The sequence below is a fragment of the Anas platyrhynchos genome, chromosome 30 (assembly GCF_047663525.1).
Source record: "Anas platyrhynchos isolate ZD024472 breed Pekin duck chromosome 30, IASCAAS_PekinDuck_T2T, whole genome shotgun sequence".
Classification (NCBI taxonomy): domain Eukaryota; kingdom Metazoa; phylum Chordata; class Aves; order Anseriformes; family Anatidae; genus Anas; species Anas platyrhynchos.
The window spans coordinates 2,683,681-2,710,031 of record NC_092616.1 but is presented as its reverse complement, the minus strand read 5'-3'; the positions used below and the strand labels follow the sequence as shown (position 1 = coordinate 2,710,031).

General features: G+C 51.1%; 1 protein-coding gene across 1 annotated transcript; it reads right to left on the bottom strand.

Annotated features, from left to right (window-relative positions):
- Window positions 1–13,117: 13,117 nt before the first annotated feature.
- On the bottom strand, window positions 13,118–14,088 carry LOC139999811 (olfactory receptor 14C36-like). The gene has a single exon (XM_072029437.1). The coding sequence runs from the start codon at window positions 14,075–14,077 to the stop codon at window positions 13,118–13,120; it is 960 nt and encodes a 319-aa protein (XP_071885538.1). The 5' UTR covers window positions 14,078–14,088.
- Window positions 14,089–26,351: the final 12,263 nt, after the last annotated feature.

Genomic DNA, 26,351 nt, shown 5'->3' with positions numbered 1-26,351 from the left:
TCACCAGGAACCAGACCAACTTCCTACAGAGCTGCTTTACAAGGAGCGTGGCCACCAAGAAAATCTAATTTATACTCAGCTCAGATCCGGTGTGACATTACAAGAAGTATCTACAACCAGCAGGGAAAGATGTGCAGGTCTGGGAGTCCCTTGGACAGTCTGGTGTGCAGAGGAGTAAGGGCTGTGGCAAGACTGAGAGTCCCAACAGGACTGAGGTCTTTGCCCATGGCTATGGCTGTTGTCTCTGCCACTGAGGTCTATGAGGAGACAGTGTACAGTTGATGCACAAGGGCCTCAATGCCTCCTTGCCCCCACCCATGAAGCAGGCAGGGGTCATACCATTCTCCTGCACTTGGCCATGCACATCCCATCTCCTACTGCCCCAGGAAGAGCCCTGAGCAATGTGTGAAGAGAAAGAATCTCTCTTCCCAGGGACCAGGGGTCAAAGGCTTGGCCCTTGTCCTTGGTGAAACACATCCAGCCTTTCTACACATCAGTGTGCCTTGACATTGTCTTTCTCTATTTGTCCTAACTGCCTCCAATGCTGTGTTCTAACGAGCTCCAAGGGAGGCTGTGTCAGCCCTGGCCCTCAGGGGGGCACTGCAGGAAACTTGCATCTGATTTGGACTTCTTGAGAGATTTCTTCAGTTTGCTCTCAGTGCCTGCATTTTGAGGGCTCATCACCAAAGCCACCAGAGGGGTGATTACAGTGCTTGGGCTGGGCCTCTGCTGCTGAGCTGGGCCGGGCTCCTGGGACAGAGAGAGCTCCTGGCAAGAGAGCCCTGGTGCAGAGAGACAGCTCTACCCAAGAACAGCACCTCTGCACAGTGCAGCAGGGCTGGGGGCTCTGACCACAGCAAACACTGAGAGGAGAGAAGAGATGGATTGAAGGCAGCTGGGAGAAGGAGGATGCTGAGAGCTGACCGGAGGAGAAATCTGCACAGCCCTTGACAAGGTAAGTCTCTGGCTGCAGGGCCACGCAGCTGAACGTCCTGTAAGAGTCTCCTCCTGGGTCTTGTTTCTGGGAGGGCAGTGGGCAATGCAGTAGGCTTTGAGAGTCCTGCTGGATTGCACTGCGAAGTGAGGAAGAGTGGCAAAAGCCCCTTGGAGTGCTCTAACCTAACTGCCTCTGGTCAGCCAAGAGCAGAGTGGCCAAGGCTCCTAAAGGCAGCGGTGCAGCTGGAATAGTGGGACACCCCAGCTTGCGTATATCCAGCTCTGGCCGTGGGGCATACACTCTTGGGCTGCAGGCTGCTCTCCAGCAGGATGCAGCTGTCTTGTCAATCCTTGTGTTATCCAGGTGTCCCAAGGAGAAGACACTTTCACACTAAGGCCATGTCCTTGCTGCTGGATAGCTGTCTGAGGGCAGCTGGAGTGAGCGCTCTGCACCCCTGGTTGGGAGGGAAGAACTGAGAACCTGATCCAGCACCCAGAGACAAGGGGAGGACTCTGTCCAGCTGTACTTGGACTGGGGCTTCTGTGCTCTCAGCTGTCTTCAGTTACATCTCAGTGAAACACGCGAGCATGGTGGTCATCCTAAACATTACTGGGTTAAATGCTAGAAAATATAGCAAAGATAATCCTACCATGCTCTAAACTGTCGTTGGATGAGTTGTTTACAAAAACAATGCAAAGCTCAATGATCTGAAAGTTGGACTGAATTTGAATTTCCCCCATGTTACTTTTTCCCTCCTGCTGAACAGCAGGAAGTACTCCTCTGGAGTGCACAGCACACCCAGCTCCCAGAGCCACTCTCAGCCAACTGCAGATACAGCTCGAGCAAGAGAGCTGCAGAAAGGTTCTCCTGCAAAGAGAGTGGCTTAGGCAGAGTGGTGCTTTAAGGTGTGCAGTAGGTTTTCCTCATAGACGTTTGTTCTAAATTTGTTCTGCCTTCTCCTCTTCAACAGACAACTGTGTCCAACGTCATAAAATGCCCAACAGCAGCTCCATTACCGAGTTCCTCCTCCTGCCATTCGCAGACACAAGGGAGCTGCAGCTCGTGCACTTCGCACTCTTCCTGGGCATCTACCTGGCTGCCCTCCTGGGCAACAGCCTCATCCTCACTGCCGTAGCCTGCGACCACTGCCTCCACACCCCCATGTACTTCTTCCTCCTCAACCTCGCCCTCCTCGACCTGGGCTGCATCTCCACCACTGTACCCAAAGCAATGGCCAATTCCCTCTGGGACACCAGAGCCATCGCCTATGAAGCATGTGCTGCCCAAGTCCTCATTTTAGTCTTCTTTGTTGGAGCAGAATATTCCCTTCTCACCATCATGTCCTACGATCGCTACGTTGCCATCTGCAAGCCCCTGCACTATGGGAGCCTCCTGGGCAGCAGAGCTTGTGCCCAGATGGCAGCAGCTGCCTGGGGCAGTGGCTTTCTCAATGCTGTCCTGCACACAGCCAATACATTTTCCCTGCCCCTCTGCCATGGCAATGCCATGGACCAGTTCTTCTGTGAAATCCCCCAGGTCCTCAAGCTCACTTGCTCTGATGCCTACCTCAGGGAAGTCTGGGCACTTCTGTTTAGTGTTTGTTTAGCCTCTGGTTGTTTTGTTTTCATTGTGTTTTCATATGTGCAGATCTTCAGGGCCGTGTTGAGGATGCCCTCTGAGCAGGGATGGCACAAAGCCTTTTCCATGTGCCTTCCCCACCTGGCCGTGGTCTTCCTATCTGTCAGCACTGCCATGTTTGTCTACCTGAAGCCCACCTCCATCTCCTCCCCACCCCTTTCCCTTGTGGTGTCATTTCTGTACTCAGTGGTGCCTCCAGCAGTGAACCCCCTCATCTACAGCATGAGGAACAAAGACCTCAAGATTGCCCTGTGGAAACTGGTGACTGGATGTGTTTGAGACTAAGAAGTTACCAGTTTGCTTCTGCAGATTACTGATGATGTCAATTATTAAAGAAACAGCCTATATTATATTTTTTGTTTGTGTATGTGTGCATTTGTGTTCATTTTTTACAGGTTTTCTTTAGTTTTACTTTGTTTAATGTTGAACATGAAAATGATATTATTCATCCCAACTCCACTTCAGTATGCAAACTTCGAGTCTATCTCAGAGACTGTACAGAAGGATCCTGTCTCTCTGTGAATTTAAACTTAAGGAAGGAACCTGCACTGCTTTCTTAGTCTGACGTCCTTCCTCTGAGACCTGGTCTGGCTCTGCAGGGACAGTGCCCGTGTGCACGAGTGCAGAGAATAAGAGTCCCATCCCAGCAGCACAGCCAGGGAGCACCAGTGCTTGGTGTATGCAGAGCTGCTCTCTTGCCACTGCCACCCTCTCCTGCTGAACCCTGCTGGTGGGGTAAATCCCGGTAGCTTGGTGCCAGTGCTGCTGTGGGGCTGTGCTGGGACTGCAGGCAGGGACAGGCAGTGGGAATGGCGGTGGCACAGCTGGACTCCACTGCAGCACTTCCCTCCTAAGAGGGGATCTCCTCTGGGCACTGCCTGAAGGCTGAGGCCTTCCTGCAAAGCTGCTGTCAAGAACAAGCCCAAGGAAGAGGCTCCAAAGAGGCTCCGTGCTTTGCTTCTTTCCACATGGACTTGGTGTGGTGAGAGCAGAATCCCACCATGGACTTTAGGGATCTGGGGCTGGTTCTGAGGTTCCCTGTGGGTGGCCAGTGGCCATGCAGTTGGTGAATGATCTAATGGACAGGGAGTTCAGCATCAGTCCCTGGAGCTTGAAGCATCACAACCAGCTTACTTCCACCTGGTGGGATACTGGGTGAAGAAGAGAGTATTGAGTATGTTCTTATGAGGCCTGTTGTGCCTCAGAAACCCATAATCCAGAGGGAAGCAAATGGCCATTAAGAGGCCTGTAAGGTGACTTCTTTCTGAAATAGCTCGCAGGTCATCCCCTGAGCCCTGGCTGGGATCTGTGCCTTTCAGCAGACATCTGCCACTGATCCTGATAGGTCAGCAGAAGGCACCTGGTTCGCATGTAGGTTGTGCAATCCCCTCTTCCTAAGTATCTGATGGGCCTCATACAGGAAGAGGTCTTGGATAGGGACTGTTATATCAGAGTTCAATTTTTTTCCTAAAAAATGGGCTTCCTGTTTTCCCCACATAGGTGGCCTGCCTTCAAAATGCCCTAGGGGAGCTGAAGTCTGCATGAGGTACTGGGAGGTGTGATCCAGGATGTATAGGATCCTGTCTTGAGAAAATGATGTTGACAGTGGTGCAGGGGTGGTTCAAAGCAACAGAGGTGAGACGTACTCTGAGATGATGAAAGTCATCAGAAAGCTGCTTCTAAGATGATGACAGATATGGGGAGGTCAGGAAAAGGCTGGACAAGAGGTGGCAGATTTGGGGGATGTAGGAGGGGTTTGATCAGCAGAAACTAAAAAAATTGAAGAGGTAGGAGGGTTTGAGGGTTCGGGTAATGTTGATTCTGCTGTGTCACTGACCATGTAAACATTCACAGTCTGCTTTTACCGTTTCTAAAACCTACATGCTACTCTCCACCCTGACTATAATACAGTACTCAAATGCTGAAACCGCAAACAATCCCTTTAAGAGAAATCTCAAATGCATATGCCCTTTCCCTTACCCTCACACTTTTACTCACCCTAATTCATGCCCTTATCACTAGCATAAAAATGCTCTATTTAACTCTAAACTTCACTCTAGGCCTGAACAAAATCTTAGCCCACAAAGCTTGCCAATAACCTGAACACTGATCTGACACCCTAAGCAGATCACCAAATCCTCTCGCTAAGCCTGTGCCTAAGGCCTAACCCTCAAAGGCGAGCTCTAATCCATAATGCCTGTCGCGTTAAAGGGGTGTAGCTGATTAACCGTTACGGGCCCGGTTGGATTCAGAGTACTGAACCAGTCGGACATTCACCAAAACTGGGGGTCCGTTCGGACATTCACCAAAAATGTAATAACCGCCTGGGGGTCCGCTCAGACATTCACCAAAAACGTATTAACCACCTGGGGGTCCGTTCAGACATTCACCAACAATGCATTAACCGTCCGGGGGTCTGGTTAGATTCAGAACACTGAACTATCACGGATAACCACCCTCACCCTAGTTGCATTAATGAGAGCTATCACAATGCAATCAAGTATGGTTTATTACAGCAACAGATAATCAGGTTCTTTTGGATTGCCGGTGATAGTGACTATCTGCAAAAGCAAGCTAGTATGCATGAAATACACAGGTGTTACAGGTGTTACAGATGTTATACAGGTGTTATAGGTGTTATAGATGTTACAGGTGTTACAGGTGTTACAGGTGCACAGCCTAGAAATAAACGCGTTGAAAGGATCAAAGACTCTATAGAGATTTATAAGCAAATATTCAGATCTCACCCAAAGGCGTCCCAATGGGGGGGAAGAGAGGCTCAGCCCGTCGACTGATCCCAGGAGTCAGGAGGTCCTAAGGATGTTGTATGTCCTCGGGATGGTATCTCCCCTGACGATGGTATCTTCCCTGCCATCCCCTCTATCATGGGCCAATTTATATTATTTTCTATCTTTTAGGTGGAGCTTGAGTGGCTCTAGTCAAGCATATCTTAGTTATGATTGGTGTAAAGTTTTCCCGTCTCCGTTTAAAGTAATAGGCTCCGAGAAATTCAGAGCGCATGCTCAGTGAGGGGTGGTCGCAACTTGGAGGCGGGTAGCTTTTGGGATGGAGGTGTGTTTTGGTATTATAATGATATTATAATGAGCAAAAAGTACACTAGGGTACAACATTTGTCAAAACATGACAGGTCCTTGGCTTAGGGTGGCAAAAAGTGCAGCTTTGTGCACAAGAACAATCAAGGCCCCACCCGATTACAGAGCCTAGCCGTGGTGTCTCCACTCCACTCCACGCTCCGTGGTGTTCCTTAGAGCTAGCACACCAAGTTTCCCCAGCGCGATAGCATCTAAGGTTGGGAGCCTAGGGAACGCCCAGGTAATGCAGTTATGCCCTACCCTGAAAGCCTCTTCAATGCTGTACCTTTTCCTTAAAAGTCTGAATGTTAGCTTTATTTTCCTAGTTACTTCAGGCATTTACACCACAATGCCTAACCTGAACATCTAACTCCCAACATCCTGGCTCCTGTGATCCAACACCCTCCCCTTCAGTTCTTCTCCTAACGCTAACTTAAGCTGTGTGCCAACTCAGCAGATCTTGTGGTATTGCTGAGCAGTCATACACCATTGAAAGATGAATGTGAGGTGACACGTATCTGGTCATCTTGTAGGCCACAAGGAAGTGATGAGTGAACCTGGTGTAGTGGGTTTACGTGGCAAGGTTTTGGTAGCAGAGGGGCCATAGGGGTGGCTTCTGTGAGAAGAATCCAGAAGCTGCTGCATGTTAGATAAGGACTCCGTCACTGAACAGGGCTGTGCCAATAAGCGCTATTGTTTGCATGTTTAAGACAGGGAAAAACAAACAAAGAAACAAACAAACAAACATACAAAAACTGCTGGGGAACAGCAGCTGGGAGAGAGAGAGGAGTGAGAAACAGTCTTGCAGACACCAAGCTCAGTGAAGAAGGAGGGAGAGAGGTGCTCCAGACGCTGGAGAAGTCCTCTGCAGCCTGTGGTGAGGACCATGGTGAAGCAGGCTGTCCCCCTGCAGCCCATGGAGGACCATGAGCAGGGTTCTACACTGCAGCCCATGGAGAAGACCATGGTGGAGCAGGTGAATCTGTACTGACAGAGGCTGCGGCCTGTGGAGGACTCCCATCGGAGCAGATTCCAGGCCAGAGCTCTAGCCCGTGGAGAGGAGCCCATGCAGGAGCAGGTGACCTGGCAGGAGCTGCTGCCCATGGGGGACCCAGGCTGGAGCAGTTTGTTCCTGAGGGATATAGACCCATACCTGGAACAGTTCTTGAAGAGCTGCTGCCTGTGGGAAGCCCACGCAGGATCAGTTCAGGAAGGACAGCATCCCGTGGGAGGGACCTCACATGGAGCAGGGGAAGAGAGTGATTAGGAAGGAGCAGCAGAGACTGACCACAGCCCCCATTCCCCTGTTCCCCTGCTCCACTCAAAGGGGAAGAATTGTGGATGGGGGTAAGGTGTTTTTGGTTTCTTTCCTTTGTTTCTCACTTCTCTAGCTTGTTAGTAACAGGCAATAAAACTTACTATCTCCCTACACTGAGTCTGTTTTGCCCGTTATGATAATTTCTGAGTGATCTCCCTGTCCTCACCTCAACCCTTGAGCCCTTTGTGTCATATTTTCTCCCCCTTCGAGAAGGGGGAGTGAGAGAGCGGCCGTGGTGGAACTTGGCTGCCCATCCAAGTAAAACCACCACACCACTGCACTTCCTTGAATCCTTGTCTCTGCTGGGCCGTGCCCCACCTTCCCCATCCAAATGCTTGGCTGTCGGCTCCCTCTCCCCTGCCCCACAGGATGAGAGAGCCAGGGTGGGACATTATGTTTAGGTGTTATGGTGCTTGTGTAAAGCACCTTTGTGATGCCATAAAAAGAGAATTACTTCACCAGTGATCAACATCCTTCTTCATTTTAGGCCATAACTCAACATCCTTCAGTTAGCTTAGAGTGCTTGTTTTATCTCACAGATGAACTAAATTAGGTCTCCTTGATCAGTCTGAGGCAGTGCTTTTTGCCTTCTGCCACTGCAGCACAGTACCTATGACTTTCCATTACTCTGTGCATTGACCTGATGGGTCATTTCACATTTTTAACTTTCATACCCCTAGTTGGAAGGAGATGATTTCCCAAAGTAGGGCAAGCTGATGGGTTCTGTCTCAGCCATTTGAAATGTCCTGTTCTTAAGTTTTTCATCTATAATTTGCCACAGATGACTCAAGCAGTTTTATGGATTTTCAGGAGTCTACTAGGAATAAGGGAGAGTATCTTGGGTTCCAAGTGGCCTTTTCAACTTTAGGTCAATCCCAAAAAGCCACTGAAGAAGGGGTTTGTCTTTGAATGGGTTTCAGTGTGCTGGGCTGGGCTGAAGTTACATGGACAAAGACCAATGCTGGCAGTGGATGTGCCCTGGGAACTCCATTTGTCTACACCTGAATCCCCCAAAGGGCTCTAGTCTCCTGTAGGTCATTTGAGACAGCTGCCAGTCCAGGGAATTACTTTAGATGCACTGGGGCCACTGGAGGTGGCACTGGTTGTGTATGGTCTGACAGCAAAGCTCTGCCTGATTACCCAGTAATTTCCACATTACTTAACGAAGAAAGCAAGTACTCATCATCTTAGATGACTCAATCCCCCAGTAAAATGTCACACAGTATAGATTCTATCATGGAGAAATGTAAATTTTCAGGATCTATGGTCATTGTAGGACACCAGACAGGGTCACCTCACCAGCATCATCCAAGCCATGTGCCTGATGCTGGCCTTGCAGCTTCTTGGCTAGACACAAACATGAATGTTTTCCAGGATGTGCTGAAGAAATTGATGGACCTTTCAGCAGCTATAGACTCTGTCTTTTCTTCATCAGCACACTTCTATCAGCTGAAATGATGGAACATTTCTGATATAATGTTTCTGTTTTCCCATAAGATCAGAATATTATTTTTTTATAGCGTGTGTATTACAGGAGGAGAAAAAGTACTCATCTTCCCCTGTACCTGCATTGCCAGAACTCTGTCTCTTATGCACTGCACTCATCTCCCCAGTCTTTAAGCAGTACATACTGGAAGTCACCTTTCTGGCAGGCTGTCTGGACATGTGCGGTCTCCATTTTTCTCCAGATTCCCATCTGGCTGCGATACAACAGAAGAGTATCAAAAATGCCACAAGGTGCTGCTTGGAAGGTGAAGAGTGGGCATGAGGAGAAGGACATGACAGGGTATTGCTGTGGTGCCAGAGGTAACCCCTATGGAGTCTGTCGTCAGCCCATGCCATCGTGTTTCAAAGGAACTGCCAGGGAGGGTGGGCAGACATCCGTGAAAGTAAGGAAATTATGTGAGAGATAGGTGGAGAAGCAAGGTGGGTGCCTACAGTTTGCAGGGAAAAGGGGGCAGGGGTAGGACAGTGCAGGACAGACTGTGGTGGAGAAGACCAAGAGCACTGGCAAGGCTGGAAGGCCCCAGCAGCACCATGGTCTTTGTCCCCTTGGCTATGGCAGTTGTCTCTGCTACTGAGGATCACGAGGACAAATGCTGTGCTCATGACACTGGGGCCTTGTTGCCTCCTTGCAACCCAGTGGGGAGGCCAGCAGGTGTCAAAGCATTTTCCTTCACACAGCATCACACACCCCACATCCCACTGCCCCAGGAAGAGCCTTGAGCCATGGGTGTGGGACAGGACCTTCCTGCCCAGGGGCTGGGGCCTTTCTGTTTCACCAAACAAACCAAGGCCTTTACTCGGCATCAGAGTCTCCTGCCCAGTGCCTTTGTCTACCTGCACTCATGGCTCCCAATTGTCTGTTCTAACAAGTCCATGGGGAGGCCTTGCCAGTAATGACCCTCACTGGGGCCCATTAATACTCTCAGACACTTCAAAATCTCCTTCTGACTTAAACTTCTTCTGCAGTTACATCATTCTTTTCTCACTACCTGAGGTTTATGGACTCAGCACCAAATGCACCATGGGGCTCATTACAATTCAGCCATTTTCATCCAGTCTTCCAGACTTGTACAGTTAATTAGTGAGGTTTCAAGAATGCAGTTTAAAGAGAAAGTTTTCAATGACCAGATTTCTAAGAGCATTTTCCTTATTTAAGATTATTTTCCATTAGTTTAGAGTTTTCAGAAGAACTGCTAGCATCATTCTCTAGTTGTCATGGATTCCATGTGCCTCCTAAGGAGGTCTGTATGGGTGGAAAAGCAATCCCTTGAAGTCCTAGACTGTATGGACAACCTTGCTGCTCAGCTCTCCAACCCCACCACTTCTCTCTTTAGCCACCTGGGACTTGCATCATTTTTCCTTACACGAGACTTCTCCACTGACGTCCACAGAAGGGTGTTACAGCATCTTTTCACCAAGACCCACCTCCTTTCCTCAGACAACTGGCTCCACACAGGCACAGTTTTTGATGTTGTTGTTATTAACATTTAGCAACAAACAAGAAAAACCCACAGTCCCCAACTGTGAGCCAACTCCAAGTTGCCTCCGATGAGGTGCACCTTCCACAAGGGATGACTATACAAGAAATGTTTGACATGGGTAGGAAATGGGTATTGGGATGATGAGATAGAAAAGTGAAATATGGGCAAGGTTCAAGATCCCCCAAGTTCTGAGAACCAACTATGCAGGTGAGAGGTATCTGAATGATCAAAGAGTGAGGGGAGGGGAATCTGGAGAAGAATGGGAACTCCACATGTCCAGACAGTCTGCTGGAAAAGTGACTTCCAACATGGTCTGTTTCATAAAGCCAGGCGAAAATACCAGAAAGACTAAGGAGATGAAGTGCAGAGCATAAGAGACAGAGTTCTGGCAATGCAAGTACAGGGGAAGACTGGTATTTTTTCTCTTGCTGTAATAAACATCCAAGGGAAAAAAAATGTTATGGGACAACACAAACATTGTATTAGAAGTGTTCAGTCATTTCAGCTGATTGAAGTGTGCTGATTGAAGTGAAATCTTTGAAATGCTTAAAAAAATTGGAGGCAGTGGGCCTACAGCCCAGCTCAGGTCTTCAGCCCAACTACAGCCTTAAAATGATGATTTTCTGTCCTGCATGGAGCCCAGTTACCATAAAACCCTCCCTGCCTTGGAGTTTTCATTCCACCCCTCACTCCTGGCACAGAGCAAATCTGTGACATGTTGACCTCTCCTGCCTGTTAGAGGCCCAGATGATGTAGGCAATGGTATCTGATATACCAAATGCGGGTACAGATATTGCAAACTAGGCATCAATGGAGGAAGATGTGATTGGTGAGAACTGATAAATGAGCAGGGGAATCATGTAAGAAAGGAAGGGATTAACGTGTTTTGAGGAGGATCCTGTGGAAGAGGAGGGGAGAGGGATGCAAGGGGCCAGCTGCGTGTGGATATGGAGCTGGTCAGGGCTGGTCATGTCAGGCCCTGCGTCTGATCACTGTCCTACTCTCTCATTCAACTCTGTTGCTGGCTATTTGCTGTGTGTGTGCTCACTCCTGGGTGTGTTGGGGGTGAATCATACAATCATGGAACCACATAGCCCTGTGTGCGTCTGCACCCATGGGTAATTGCTGCTGGGGATGTGTGGAGCACTGGTGACCTTCAGAGCAGAGCAGGCTGAGGTGTGGAAGGGGATGAGGCCAGGTGTGTTGCTCATGGCTGTGTGTGTCCTGCTGGTGGTGTGGTGGCTGTGAAGGTGCTGTTCCCTGTTGGAGTTGGTCTAAGTGTGGTCGGCTGTGTCCATGCCCTGTGTGCACATCTGTGTATTTATGAGAGTGTGTGTTTGTGCATGCACTTGTGTGTAGTTGCCTGTGTAAATGAGAGTATTGGAAATTCTGAGAGAATTTCTCCAGCTTCCTGATGAAAGAAGAAGCTGGGCTTTGCTGGATCTTAGGACTGAGAGACATTTTTTGCAGCTCCCACAGATACAGAGGTGGTGAAAGGAGTGTTAGCATGTTATCAATATGCTCCCTTTTCCTGTGGAGCATACAAAGGCATCCAGCCATGGACAGGCCCAAGGAGAGGGCTCATCCTTCCTCTGGTCACAACTGCATTTCAGTCCTTGGGATGGACCCAAGATGAGGACTTGCTGATGACTCTTGGGCTGAGGTTCAACACACAGATTGGAGAAGACTGTCTGATGGACATGTGCTGGACACAGCCAGAGGAACAGCAGCAATCTGTTGCAGCTGCTGGGCCATGTTTCCATCAGTCGTAGCCCTGACACAGGGCACAGGCATTGCTTTTGATGCCACCCAACTGGAAAGATGGTTGCATTAAGGGCTGGAGAATATAGGGCACCAACCAGTTCTTCCTCAGACACTTCCTAGGCTTGGCAAAGCACCAGGAAACCATGGACTTCTGCATAATAAGAAGCACAGAATCTTAGAATTATTAAGGTTGCAAAAGACCTCCAAGATCTTCTGGTCCAACCATCCCCCTACCACCAATATCACCCACTAAGCCATGTCCCTAAGTACTACATCCAACCTTTTCCTCTGCACAGCTTTCAGGCCAGTCTGCCCCAAGCCTGTAGCATTGCATGGAGTTGTTGTGAGCAAAGGGCAGGACACAGCACTTAGCCATGGTGAACCTCATCCCACTTACCTCTGCCCATCAATCCAGCCTGTCCAGGTCCCTCTACTGGGCCTTCCTATACTCCAGCAGATCGACACTTCCCTCCACCTTGGTGTCACCTGCAAACTTACTGAGGCTGCACTCAATTCCCACATCCAAATCATCCATAAAGATATTAAAGAAGATGGGTCCCAACAGCATCCCTTGGGGAACACCACTGGTGACTGCTCGCCAGCTGGATTTCACTTTGTTCACCACTATTCTCTGGGCCCGGCCACCCAGCCAGTTTTTAACCCAGCAAAGCGTGTACCTGTCCAAGCCATGGGCTGCCAGCTTCTCCAGGAGAATACTGTGGGAGACCATGGCAAAGGCCTTGCTGAAGTCTAGGTAGACTATGTCAACAGGCTTTCCCTCATCCCCCAGGCACGTCACTGGTCATAGGAGATGAGGTTGGTCAGGCAGGACTTGCCTTTCTTGAACCCATACTGCCTGGGTCTGATCCCCCGGTGGTCTCACATATGCTGCATGATTGCATTCAAGATGACCTGTCCCATCACCTTTCCTGGCATCGAGGTCAGGCTGACAGGCCTGTAGTTCCCTGGGTCCTCCTTATGACCCTTCTTAAAGATGGGCAAGTCACTACTCAACCACGACCTCTTTGCAGGACCATGATCACTGACAGATGATGGAAAGTGTCTGATAGGTGATGGAAAGTGACACAAGCTTCTGGAAAGCTTGGCAAAAACCTTGAAGAAACAGCCAAGCCTTCAGAAAGTGCATTGTGGAGATCCCATTTGATTTTGCAGATCCTATGTAAGAGTCAGTTCTGACCTTCTGTTGGACTCATATCTGTAGAGCCTCAAGAGCAAACAGAGAAGTGTCAATCCCCAGCAGGAGTAGGGTGAAAAAGAGATATTACTCTAAGAGCGCAATAAATCAAATGATACCAAAGAGAATAATAACAATATTGACAATGAAAGATGGACCAGGCCTGAGGGGAGGTACCAAGTTAAGTCATTTCTGGAAAAAGAGGGGAAATTTGACACTATTCAGAAACATCCATGAAGTCACTTTCCTAATAGCCCACTTGAGCTCCCTGTTTCTCATGCTGTAGATGAGGGGATTCAATGTTGGAGGCATCACTGAGTACAGAACTGCCATCACCAGGTTTAGGGATGGAGAGGAGATGGAGGGGGGCTTCAGGTAGGCAAAGAAGCAGGTGCTGATAAACAGGGAGACCACAAACAGGTGAGGGAGGCATGTGGAAAAGGCTTTGTGTCGCCCCTGCTCTGAGGGCATCCGCAGCACAGCCCTGAAGATCTGCACATAAGAAAAAAGAATGAAAACAAAGCACACGGACGTTAACCAGACACCAATCACAAGCACCCAAAAACTCCTCAGGTAGGAGCATGAGCAGGAGATCTTCAGGATCTGGGGGATCTCACAGAAGAACTGGTCCAGGGTATTTCCTCTGCAGAGGGGCAGGGAAAATGTATTGGCAGTGTGCAGCAGAGCATAGAGAACCCCACTGCCCCAGGCAGCTGCTGCCATCTGGGCACAAGCTCTGCTGCCCAGGAGGCTCCCATAGTGCAGGGGCTTGCAGATGGCAACATAGCGGTCATAGGACATGACGGTGAGAATAAAATACTCTGCTGATATCAGAAAGGAAAAAAGAAAGACCTGTGAAACACATGCCGAGTAGGAAATGGCCCTGGTGTCCCAGAGGGAATTGGCCATGGCTTTGGGGACAGTGGTGGAGATGCAGCCCAGGTCGAGGAGGGCGAGGTTGAGGAGGAAGAAGTACATGGGGGTGTGGAGGTGGTGGTCGCAGGCTATGGCGCTGAGGATGAGGCCGTTGCCCAGGAGGGCAGCCAGGTAGATGCCCAGGAAGAGTGCGAAGTGCAGGAGCTGCAGCTCCCACGTGTCTGCGAATGCCGGGAGGAGGAACTCAGTGATGGAGCTGCTGTTGGACATCTGATGCCTCTTGGACTCAGGGTCTCCTGGAAAAAGGGGAATACCCAAGGAAGAAAAGACAGTGATCATTAGGAGATAAAACCTATTTATCTTCCCATCCAAACACCCCTACAGTGACTTTCCCCTTTCTGAGGCGTTTCTTTTGCTCCCTTGCTTGAGGTCTGGTTGGTGCTGGAGGAATGTGGCCCTGGGAGCAGCGGTCTCTGCTGTGTGTGCTGGAGGATTCAGATCTGTCCTACAGCTTTACACAAAAAGAAACCGGAGTGATCTCTGATTAAATCTCTCTCTGATGTATTGGACTTCACAGTGTTACCACTCTCAACACTCTTTACTGATGTACTTGTGATTTACTTTGTTCTATCTGCATCACACTCAGGAGCATTTTTAGAGGGTAGAAAACCCTGGCAGTTGTAAGAAATACCAGGTGAGCTCTTGTGAGTCCCGGAAGGCAAAGTGACTGTCCTTAGTGCAGTGAGGATAGCCAGTCTGTCCATCTACCCTGGTCTCAGCCAGACTCCTCTAGGGCTCAGTCACGTTACTCACATCAAACTGCTCAATGATTGTGGCCTCAGAAAGTCCCTGGAAGGAGATACAGCTTTGTCCCTGCCCCACAGACTGCAATGCCGAGATTCCCACAGGTTAGAAGGTGAACTCTGGGTATCTTCCTCCTACGGACACATCTGTGTGGTGGGACCCAGAGGGTCAGTGCATGAGCTGCAGCTGAAAGCCCCATCTCCCCATCTGCAGGGAGCCATAAAGCAAGAACAGCAGCTGCAGCTCCAAGAAGAGAGAGGAAGAGCACAGGGCTTCTGCCAGGGGAGGCAAGGCCAGGGAGCAACAGGAACTCAGAAGGGCCCGCTGTGAGGGAGGTCCTGCTACAGAGGTTATGAGTCACGTCCTGAATCCTGTGGGCTAGAGGGCAGACAGAGAGGTGCCAGACTGCTCTGTTAGCCATTCCCTGCCTATGGCTGTGCTGCCTGCAGCTGTCCCTGCCTGCAGCGGGGTCTCTGTCCCCACGCCTCCTGCCTGCAGCTCACAGCCCCCATCCCACCTGCTGGGTGCTCAGCTCTGCCCTGCAGACACCTGGCAGCAGGGCTCTGCCCAGGGACAGCTCGCTGGGAGCACGTCCTAGAGACCAGGTCACACAGACCCTGCTGACACTGTGCAAGGGGTGGTGGAGATTTCTGGATAGGGATTTACTGGGGGTCCTTGTAACCTCCTTAGGACTGTCAGGCTTTTCTAGAAAATAACATCATATATTTCTGTTTCTACTGAACCTAAAACAGAAACTGAAAGGAGAGGCTAAAGAAAGATGAGAGTGAAATTCTCTTGGTATTCTGTGGAGCTGTGAGCAGGCTGCTGAAGGGAGCAGCCTCCCGCCAGCAGCAGGACCCTGCCCTGCCTGGGGGGCTCCTTCCACCCGCAGCTTCTCCCCGCAGCGCCCTGGGCAGCTCCCCGGGCAGGCTGAGTGCTGAGCCTGGCAGGCGGCAGAGGCCCTGCCCCGCCACACAGCCCCTGGGCCACAGCAGGGACCCTGCTCTGCACCACAGCCCTGGACACCCCTGCCTGCACCCCCGCCTTCACAGCCTGCAGATGGCCTGCAAACAGGGAGCCGTTGGGACTTGGACATTGACCCTGCAGGGAACCCATCCTCTGGTGATTGTGTTTCTCCACACTAAAGGAAAAACAAGTGTATCCGGCCTGATCTGTGGTAAATTCTGGCTATGGGAAAACCCTCCATGATACACCTGTGAATTGCACTATAGAAAGAGACTTACCGTGTTATGTACTAAGAAGATTTTTCCTCCTCTGAGCTCTCAGCATACACATATTCCACTCAGCCCATAACTTCTTTCTCCTTTCTCTCCTCTCCCACTTCCACCTGCAGTCAGAGCTCCCAGCCCTGCTGCGCAATGCAGATGAGCTGCTCCTGGGCAGAGCTGTCTCTCTGCAGCGCTGCCCACTTGCCAGGAGCTCCCCTTGGACCCAGGAGCCCGGCCCAGCTCAGCAGCAGAGGCCCAGCCCAAGGCCTCCCTTGCTCTGCCCCCCACCAGGCTCCCTGCACATGGCCCTGGGGCTGCAGGGGAAGCTGCTGAGAAACAGCCTGAAGGGATCCCTGGGCTTCCCTCCCTCCCCTGGGCACACACAATTCTTCACAGCAGAATCACCTCTCCTAAAATAAAAATAAAGTTAATAAAATCTGTATAAGATTCACCTTCCTTTGTCCTGTCCATGGAATTGGCAGTACGCTGGGGGAGCCCTTGTGGATGAAGGTCACAGGAGAGCCAGTCAGGGGCACAGCGTGATCGTGCTGAATTGGTGCAGATTCTTCGGAAGAGACAATTGGGAATGATCATCGAGAGGTTGCTCCACATGAAGAATTTGTCTGGATGCATGGATCTCTTCTATGGACTGGGCAGCAGACTGGGGGAGCCCTTATGGTTTAGGGACAAAAGCCAGTCAGGGTCAGGAGGTAAATGTCTGCAGCCAGGCTGAAGAAGTGGTTAAAGTCTTGTGGAAGCCACTGGAGTAAGTTGAGTTCAATGACTCCATGTCACTGTGGGGGACTTTAATCACTCTGCCAACCACAGGAAAGGGACACTGCTGGGTTCAAACATTCCCCATGGTTTCTGTGGGTTCTTGCAGAGAGCTTCTGTGCACGGCTGCCAGATGGGCCACCCTAGGTGATGTTCACCAGGATCTGGCACTTGCAAGCAGGGAAACCTGTGTCTTGACACTCCTCTTGCACAAGGCATGTTGTAGTCCAGCTGCTTTTCAGCACATGGAAAGAGATGAGCTTTCACAGACTGTCATGGTTTAACCCGGCCGGCAGCTAAACACCACGCAGCCGTTCGCTCACCCTCCCCCCTCCCTCTCTGGGACGGGGGAGAGAAATGGAAAGTGAAGCCCGTGAGTTGAGATAAAGACAGTTTAATAAGACAGGAAAATAATAATAACAAAATAATAATAACATTAATAACAATAATAATACAATGGTGATGTTAGGGAAATAATAATAATATGTACAAACAAGTGATGCACAATGCAATTGCTCACCACTCACTGACCGATGCCCAGCCTAACCCCGAGCAGTCCGGCCCCCTCCCCCCGGCTAGCCACCCCTATATATTGTTTAGCATGACGTCAGATGGTATGGAATACTCCTTTGGCTAGTTTGGGTCACCTGTCCCGGGTCTGTCCCCTCCCAGCTCTTACTGCACCCCCAGCCTGCCCATTGGCAGGACAGAGCAAAAGGCTGAGATGTCCTTGGCTTAGTATAAGCACTGCTCTGCAACAACTAAAGCATCGGGGTGTTATCAGCACTCTTCTCATCCTAAGCCAAAACACAGCATTCCACCAGCTACTAGGAAGAAAATTAATTCTGTTCTAACTGAAACCAGGACACAGACAGACCTATACCCAGCATTGCACAGGCTCAGCCTTATGTTTCCCTGCAGCCCACTTGACATGGTCCAGCTGACACGGGACCAGGTACATCTGTGTGCAGTACGGTCAGGGGCTGTAGTCCTGCCTTCAGCGTGCCACAGGTCTCCTGAAATGAGAGAGTTTAGATCCTAAATCAGGATGGCTTCCTCCTCCATTGTGGACACAGAGACACAAGTGGTCTCCTGCAGGCAGATCTGGCAGCCCAGCTGCAAGGGGCAGGCTGCCCCCCCACCTCAGCCTCTTCTGTGGTCTCCACCTCCTCTCAAGGCCCAAAGCTGTGCACCGTGGGGAGGCTGTGGCAGCCTACAGGAGAGCCTGGCATCCATCCTAGACCATTCTCCCCACTCCCCTTTTTGTCTGCCCTACTCCTCTCTCTCATCATGACATGTTGAGGGTACATCTGCCCCTCACTCATGTATCACCTCTGCCTCCTGCATGGCAGACTGGGGGATGGTGCTGAGGCCCTGGCATGTACTCCAATTCACTCTGTAAAACCCATCCTTCTTTCAGAAGTGAGTTCTATGCAGTGAAGAGTTCAGGCACACCAAGGGGCTGTTCCATCCCAGGTGCCTTTGCTCCCATCTTTTGAAAAATCCAAGCCCCAGGACAAGCTTCAAACCCAACCAGTGTGGGAGGGCTCCCAACAGCAGAAGCATGTTGGTAAAAGGGGGCAGTAGTGGTATCTCCAGGGCTCCACTTCCTTTATTCCATGGCCTTTGTCACCATTTGGAGATGCCCCTGATCCGTTCCTGATCCTGAAAAGTACTGGGTAGAAGGGAGGTGACTGTTTCTCAGGACAAGAAGGGAAATCTCTCATGTCTGTCCTGAGCTGTGCCATCTCCATGCTGCTGACCTCACAGGACTTCAAATGTCACAGGCTGATGTCACAGGGGGATGCCCCGCATCACCAGGATATCGTCACTGGAGCAGCGGCAGTGCCGACACTTCCCTGCAAGGCCTGGTCCCTGCTGGCCACTGCTTGGGTGCTCCCCACCTCTGTCCTTCTGCGGCCAGGAGTGGGGTCAGCAGGCAGCAAGCTTTGACTGGGCGACCCTCGCTGACGGGTGGAGGAGCAGGGGCACCTTGCAGAGGAGCTGTGGTTGAGGAGCCAGGGCGGGCATCCCTTGTCCTGAGCTGAGGGCCAGCAGTAAGTGAGACGGAGGGCTGCTGGTGGGTGACCATCACCTCTGTCCTGACTTCCCTGTTCCCAGTGCTCCTGCAGCTCTCCCCCAAAGGCAAGGGTGTCAGGAGCCCCTTTCCAAGATGTGTCAAAGGGGCTGTCAGCTGTCCAAAGCTGCAATTTCTGGGCGTTGGGGGGAGGCTGGAAAAGGCCGTTGGCTGCTGTGAAAGCCCTGCATGAATGTTCTTCTGAGCTCAGGAGACAATATGGTGGCAAGGACTCCTGGGTCCTGATGGTAGGGATGCCCTTATCCCTAGGCCTTCTCTAGGCATGCCTTCTTGCTATGGGGGACAATCCAGGGCCAGCTGCCCCTGGAAGCTGACGCCTCTCTGGGATGTGACTCTGGGAGGAAAAACATTATAGAATCACAGAATGGCCTGGGTTGAAAAGGACCTTAAAGATCATCTAGTTTCAACCCCCCTGCTCTGAGCAGGGTTGCCAACCACTAGAGCAGGATGCCCAGAGCTGCATCCAGGTGGCCTTGAATGCCTCCAGGGATGGGGCATCCACAACCTCTCTGGGCAACATGTTCCAGTGCCTCACCACCCTCTGAGGGAAAAAAGCTCTCCTAATTTCTAGTCTAAACCTCCCCTGTCTTACTTTAAAACCATTCCTCCTTGTTCAATCACTACCAACACATATGAACAGGCCTTTCCCCCTCCTGTTTAAACACTCCCTTCAAGTACTGGAAGGCTGCAATGAGGTCTTAGCAGAGCCTTCTCTTCTCCAAGCTAAACAAGCCCAGGTCCCTCAACCTTTCTGCAGAGGAGAGGTGCTCCAGCCCTCTGATTATCTGAGTGGCCCTCCTCTGGATCCCTTCCAAGAGCTCCACATCCTCCTTGTGCTGGGGGCCTATGGCTTGTATGCAGTATTCCAGGTGAGGTCTCACAAGAACAGAGTAGAGAGGTACAGTCACCTCCCTCTCCCTCCTGGCCACTCCTTTTTAAAGCAGCTCAGGACACAGTTGGCCTCCCAGGCAACAAGCCCACACTGCTGGCTCATGTGCAGCTTCTCGTCCAGCAGGACCCACAAGTCATTCTCAAGTTCTTCTTTGCCCAGTCTATATAAAGACCTGGGATTGCCCAAGTCCAAATGCAACACCTTGCACTTGGCCTTGTTGAACCTCATTGGGTTCTCATGGTGCTCAGTACTCCAGTCTGTCCAGGTCCCTCTGGATGGCATCCCTTCCCTCTATTGTATCGAATGCACCGCTCAGCTTGGTGACATCTGTAAACTTGCTGAGGATTCACTCGATTTCATCACCTATGTCATTGATAAAGATGTTGAAGAGCACCAGCTCCAAGACCGACCAATGAGGGACACCACTTGTGACCAGCCTCCACCCAGACATAGAACTATTGACCACAACACTTTGGCTGCGACCAGCCAACCAATTCTTGATCCACCTAACAGTCCATCCTTCAAATCCATTCCTCTCCAATTTAGAGAGACGAATGTGGTGAGGGACCATATCAAAAGCTTTGCTCAAGTCCAGGTAGATGATATTCGTAGCCCTTCCTTTGTCCACTGATGCCATCGCTACATCATAGAAGGCCACCAGATTGGTTAGGCAAGATCTGCCTTTGGTGAAGCCATACTGGCTGTCTCGAATCACCTCTTTATCTCATGCATGCCTTCAGATGTGTTCCAGGAGGGACTGCTCTGTGATCATCTCAGGCACAGAGGTGAGGATCACCAGCCTGTAGTTCCCCAGCTCTTCTGTTTTCCCTTTCTTAAAAATGGGAGTCATGTTTCCCTTTTTCCAGTCACTGGGGGCTTCACCCGACAGCATCATTTTTCGAATACGATGGAGAGCGGCTCAGCAAGCATATCAGCCATCTCTCTCAGCACCCTGGGATGTATACCCTCTGGCCCCATGGACCTGTACGCATCCAGTTTCATTAGGCAGTCCCGGACTTGTTCCATTGTCACAGTGGGACAGAATCCGCTCCTCTCACCCTCTCCTCGAGGTTCAGGGTCCTGAGAGACACAGGAAACTTGACCACAAGTGAAGACTGAGGCAAAGCACTTACTGAGTACCTCAGCTTTTTCCATGTCTGAGGAAGCCAGTTCTCCCATCTCGTTTATCAGAGGGGGAACACTCTCCTCGGCCCGTCTCCTTCTGCCTATGTATCTGTAGAACCCCTTGTTATTCTTCATGTCCCTTGCCAAGTTCAGCTCCATCTCTACCTTGGCTTTCCTGATCCCATCTCCACACCTCCGGATGACACCCCTGTATTCCTCCTAGGCTATACAACCCTGCTTCTGCTTCTGTACATTTCCCTCTTTTCCCTCAGTTTAAGCAGCAGGTTCTTGCTCAGCCATGCCAGTTGCCCACCTCCTATACTTGAAGTGTCCTTCACTCTGACCACAGTGTTTGTCTTAGCTCATGGATGAACTGCATTAGATTTGCTTGAGTCTTCTGAGGCTCAGTCCAAGGCCTATTGCCTGCTGCAGCTACAGCACAGTAACTATTACTTTCCCTTACTGTGCAGATTGACCTGATGAGTCTGGTCATATTAATCCTTTTTAATTCCCCTAGGTAGAAGGGGACATATTCCCAGACTGGGGCAAGCTGCTGAGCTCTGCAACAGCCACTCAAAGTCACCTGCTCTTGAGTCTTTCCACCTGAGTTTATCACACGTGACCCAACACGAGTATCTTCAGGTTTCAATGGCCATTTCAAATGCAGTGAACTCCAGCAATTCACTGCCACGTCTTCCAGGATGCGTGGTGCCAGCCCACAGGAGTCTCTTGATAACCTATGGTCTTGTCCAGGCCACACTCTCGATTTCCAAGAATACAGTGGCTGCCTTCCAATGATTGTGACTTACGTTAGACTCATAGAAGCATAGAAGCATAGAGCCATGTAGATTGGAAAAGACCTCTCAAATCATCAAGTCCATTAACTGCATGATGGCACTCAAGATAATCTGCACCATATCCTTCCCCGGCACCAAAGTGAGACTGACAGGCCTGTAGTTCCCTGGGTCCTCCTTCTGGCCTTTGCTGTAGATGGGCATCACATTTGCTAGGGGAGAGTTGACTGGGACCTCCCCTGCTAGCCAGACCTGCTGATAAATGTTGGAAAGTGGCTTGGTACTTCTGCTAGCTCCTTCAATACCCTTGGGTGGATCCCATCTGGCCCCATTGTGTATGTCAAAATGGAGTAGCAGGTCACTAAACAGTTCCTCTTGGTTTAGGAGGGCTTCATTCTGCTCCTCACCCCTATCTACCAGCTCAGGGGGCTGGGTACCCTGAGAACAACTGGACTTCCTACTAAAGACTGAGGCAAAGGCAGCATTAAGCACCTCTGCCTTTTCCTCATCTCTTCTCAACGGTGTTTCCCCCCACATACAATTAAGGATGGAGATTTACCTTAGTCCTCCTTTTGTTGCTAAGGCATTTAAAAAACCTTTTTATTTCTCCTTTATGGCAGTAGCCAGACTGAGTTCCAGTTGGTCTTTAACCCTTCTAATTTTCTCCCTGCACAACCTCACAACATCTTTGTAGTTAATCCTCCTGAGTGTCCTGCTCCTTCTTCCAAAGGTCATAAACGCTTTTTCTTCCTCAGCTCTAGCCAAAGCTCTGTTCAGCCACACTGATTTTCTCTGCTGACTCATCTTTCAGCACATGGGGATGACCTTTTCCTGTGCCTTTACAATTTCGTTCTTGAAGTGTGTCCAGCCTTACTGGACTCCTTTACCCTTCTGGACTGCCTCCCAAGGGTCTCTGCCAATCAGTCTCCTTAACAAGCCAAATTCAACCCTCCAGAAATACAGGGAGGCAATACTGCTAACCCTGCTCCTTACCTCTCCATGACTCAAAAACTCTGTTAATTTGTGATTGCTATGCCCAAGATTTGCCTTCCAACCTTCACATCCCTCCCAAGTCCTTCTCTGTTCACAAGCAGAAAGTCCAGCAGGGCACCTTCCCTGGTTGCCTCACTAATCAGCTGTGTCAGGAAGTTATCTTCCACCCACTCCAGAGACCTCCTAGACTGTTTCCTCTGCTGTGTTGTCTTTCCAGCAGACATCTGGGAAGTTGAAGTCCCCCACCAGACTGTATTTTCAGTAACCCAGTCAGCGTCAGCCAGTGTGTGAGTGGCTCTAGGACAAGGATGCACTCCAGATATTCCAGGCTTTCATTCAATAACCTGCCATGCTCTAGGACAGAAGTCACTGAGCACAAGCTAAAATATCAAAGCACTTTTGTGTTTGTATAGAGCATTCCCATACTCCAAATTGACCTCTAGAAGAGTCCAAAACACTCCAGGCACTCAGGATTGACAAAAGCTATAGTAGAATTATTGCAGCCTTTTGCAAGGAGTCCTGGAAGTGCTTTTCCCTGATGACCAGCTCTGGTGAAGGTCTTGGGTTGGTTGGCTTGGACTTGATGCCAGTGGATATTGGAAAGCAAGAGAATCAAGTCTTTGCACAAGTCTTTGCACTCACAGAGGCTGCCCAGGTGACATGCAGCCGCGACAGCTTCTGCCGAGAGGCAAAACCCCTCTCTCAATGGAAGGGACGAGGTGCAAAGCCTTCATCCCATTTGGCTGATCTCACAGTAATACCAAGGCACAAGGCTGCCAGGTTGTCACATTGACTATGGCAGGAAGGATCAGCTCCCTTGGCCTGTTGGCAACACCCATCCGAATGCACCCAGGATCCCATTGGCCTTCTTGGCCACAAGGGCACACTGTTGACTCGTGTGCAGCCTGCTGTCTCCCAGGAATCTCAGGTCCTTCTGTGCAAAACTGCTCTCCAGCAGGTCATTCCCAGCCTGTACTGGTGCTGGGAGTTTTCCTCCCTAGGAAGGAGACAGGACCCTGCACTTGCCCTTGTTCAACTTCATGGGGTTTCTCTCAGCTTCTCTCTCCAGCCTGTCAGGGTCCCTCTGAATGCCAGCACAGCCCTTTGGGTATCAGCCACTCCTCCCAGCTTTGTGTCATCAGCAAAGTAACTGAGGGTGCATTCTGTTACATCATCCACCTCACTGATGAATAAGTTGAACAACAGAGAGGAACTTTGGCATGTCCTGTAGCCCTGTACACCCATAGGGCAATGCCTGCTACAGGAATCAGTCAGCACAGTGTTTAGAGAGGGCCAGTCAGTGTTTGCTTTGTCTGCTTCCAAGTGTTTTCCCCAGGAGAGACCCTGCTGCCATCCGGGAGCCGTGAGCCCTGGAGCCCCAGGGCCATGTGCAGGGAGCCTGGTGGGGGGCAGAGCAAGGGAGGCCTTGGGCTGGGCCTCTGCTGCTGAGCTGGGCCGGGCTCCTGGGCCCAAGGGGAGCTCCTGGCAAGCGGGCAGCGCTGCAGAGAGACAGCTCTGCCCAGGAGCAGCTCCTCTGCACAGCGCAGCAGGCCTGGGGGCAATGCCTGCAGAGACACAGTGCTTAAAGGCAGGCAGAAGTGGCAGCATGCCCAGAGCTCACTGCGGGAGAAGACTTCCCAGCCCTGCAGCCGGTAAGTGTCTGGCTGGAGGGCAATGCAGCCGCAGTTCATGGAGGCAGGAGAAGCTGGGGGTGCAGGCAGGGGTGTCCAGGGCTGTGGTGCAGAGCAGGGTCCCTGCTGTGGCCCAGGGGCTGTGTGCCGGGGCAGGGCCTCTGCCGCCTGCCAGGCTCAACACTCAGCCTGCCCGGGGAGCTGCCCAGGGCGCTGCAGGGAGAAGCTGCGCGTGGAAGGAGCCCCCCCAGCAGGGCAGGGTCCTGCTGCTGGTGGGAGGCTGCTGCCTGGAGCAGCCTGCTCTCAGATCCACAGCACAACCAGGGTGTATCCAAGGGGACTTTTCAAGAGCTGGGATATGGTAGGGGATTTAGACTTCAGTCTCAGCTCTACTGAGCCTTCTGAACTTCCAATCTTCTCTTCTTTGGCTTGGTGGAAATAGAAACAGAAACAGTTAATCCAAGAAGTGCCTGAGACTCCATGATGAGCTGAGATGCCATCATAAGGAGGGATAAAAGGACCCTTTCCTGCCCCTCAGCCCCTAGAAAGCTGCAGCACCACACATGCACTGTTAGCAGGGTCTGTGTGAGCTGGGCTCTAGGACGTGCCCCCAGCGACCTGCCCATGGGCACAGCCCTGCTGCCAGGAGGTGTCTGCAGGGCAGAGCTGAGCACCCAGCTCTGATGGGGTGGGATGGGGGATGTGAGCTGCAGGCAGGAGGCGTGGGGACAGAGACCCAGCTGCAGGCAGGGACAGCTGCAGGCAGCACAGCCATGGGCATGAAGTGAGAGAGAGCGGCTCCCAGGAACTCATTGGCAGGGGGAATTTGAGCACCTCTCTCCCATCCCTGTACTGCAGGTCCTTAGCCCTGACCAACCACTTGGTGTCTTCTCCCATTCAGCAAAGCCTCTGCCCCCACATCCATGGGATCTCAGGCTGCATTTTCCCCTTGGCAGGAGGACCCTCAGAAGAGAACCCCCCAGCTGCCCATCTCTTACTCCATTTCCTTCCTCCCTCAGCAGGAACACTGGGGCATTTCTCTGTGTTTCTCCTTCCAACCTTCCTGCCCTTAGTATTTCGCTCAGACTCTCTGGCAGTGGGATTAAAGCCAGATCTCAGACACCAGAATACTGAGTCCTGCTCTGGTGGTGCATCCTGGGAGCAAAGTGCCCATGCAGTTCTAGTCAATATGGCTCTGGGCACTGTGGTGCGTAAGGCTCGGAAATGAGCTGGCTCTGTTCAAGTCACTCTGGTTTAAGGACATCCAGCATTGGCCCTGGACAATTGCCCCTTCTGCTGGAGGATGATAAACAGCCCCTCTGTAATACAGGTGCTCTGAATCTGAACTAAACTATGGGTTTCATAATCTGTCACCTCCTTTCATAGGTACCCAGTGCATGTCCCTTTCTCTTTGGATAGGAGCTGAGGCCAAGATGCATCAAATGCCCAACAGCAGCTCCATCACTGAGTTCCTCCTCCTGCCATTTGCAGACACACGGGAGCTGCAGCTCCTGCACTTCGCGCTCTTCCTGGGCATTTACCTGGCTGCCCTCCTGGGCAACGGCCTCATCCTCACCGCCGTAGCCTGCGACCACCACCTCCACACTCCCATGTACTTCTTCCTCCTCAACCTCGCCCTCCTTGACCTGGGCTGCATCTCCACCACTGTCCCTAAAGCCATGGCCAATTCACTCTGGGACACCAGGGCCATTTCCTATGCAGGATGTGCTGCACAGGTCTTTCTGATTGTCTTCTTATTTTCAGCAGAGCATTCTCTTCTCACCGTCATGGCCTATGATCGCTACGTTGCCATCTGCAAGCCCCTGCACTACGGGAGCCTCCTGGGCAGCAGAGCTTGTGCCCAGATGGCAGCAGCTGCTTGCGGCATTACTTTTCTCTATGCTGTGCTGCACACTGCCAATACATTTTCATTGCCACTGTGTGGAGGAAATACCCTGGACCAATTCTTCTGTGAAATTCCCCGGATCCTCAAGCTCTCCTGCTCACACTCCTACCTCAGGAAATTTTGGCTTCTTCTGGTTGGTTTCAGTTTAGCATTTGGCTGTTTTGTTTTCATTGTGGTGTCCTATGTGCAGATCTTCAGGGCTGTGCTGAGGATGCCCTCTGAGCAGGGACAGCACAAAGCCTTTTCCACATGCCTCCCTCACCTGGCTGTGGTCTCCCTATTTCTCAGTACAGCCATG

Coding starts and splice junctions, on each gene's coding strand:
- LOC139999811 (XM_072029437.1), bottom strand. CDS start 14,077: ATGTCCAACAGCAGCTCCATCACTGAGTTCCTCCTCCCGGCATTCGCA.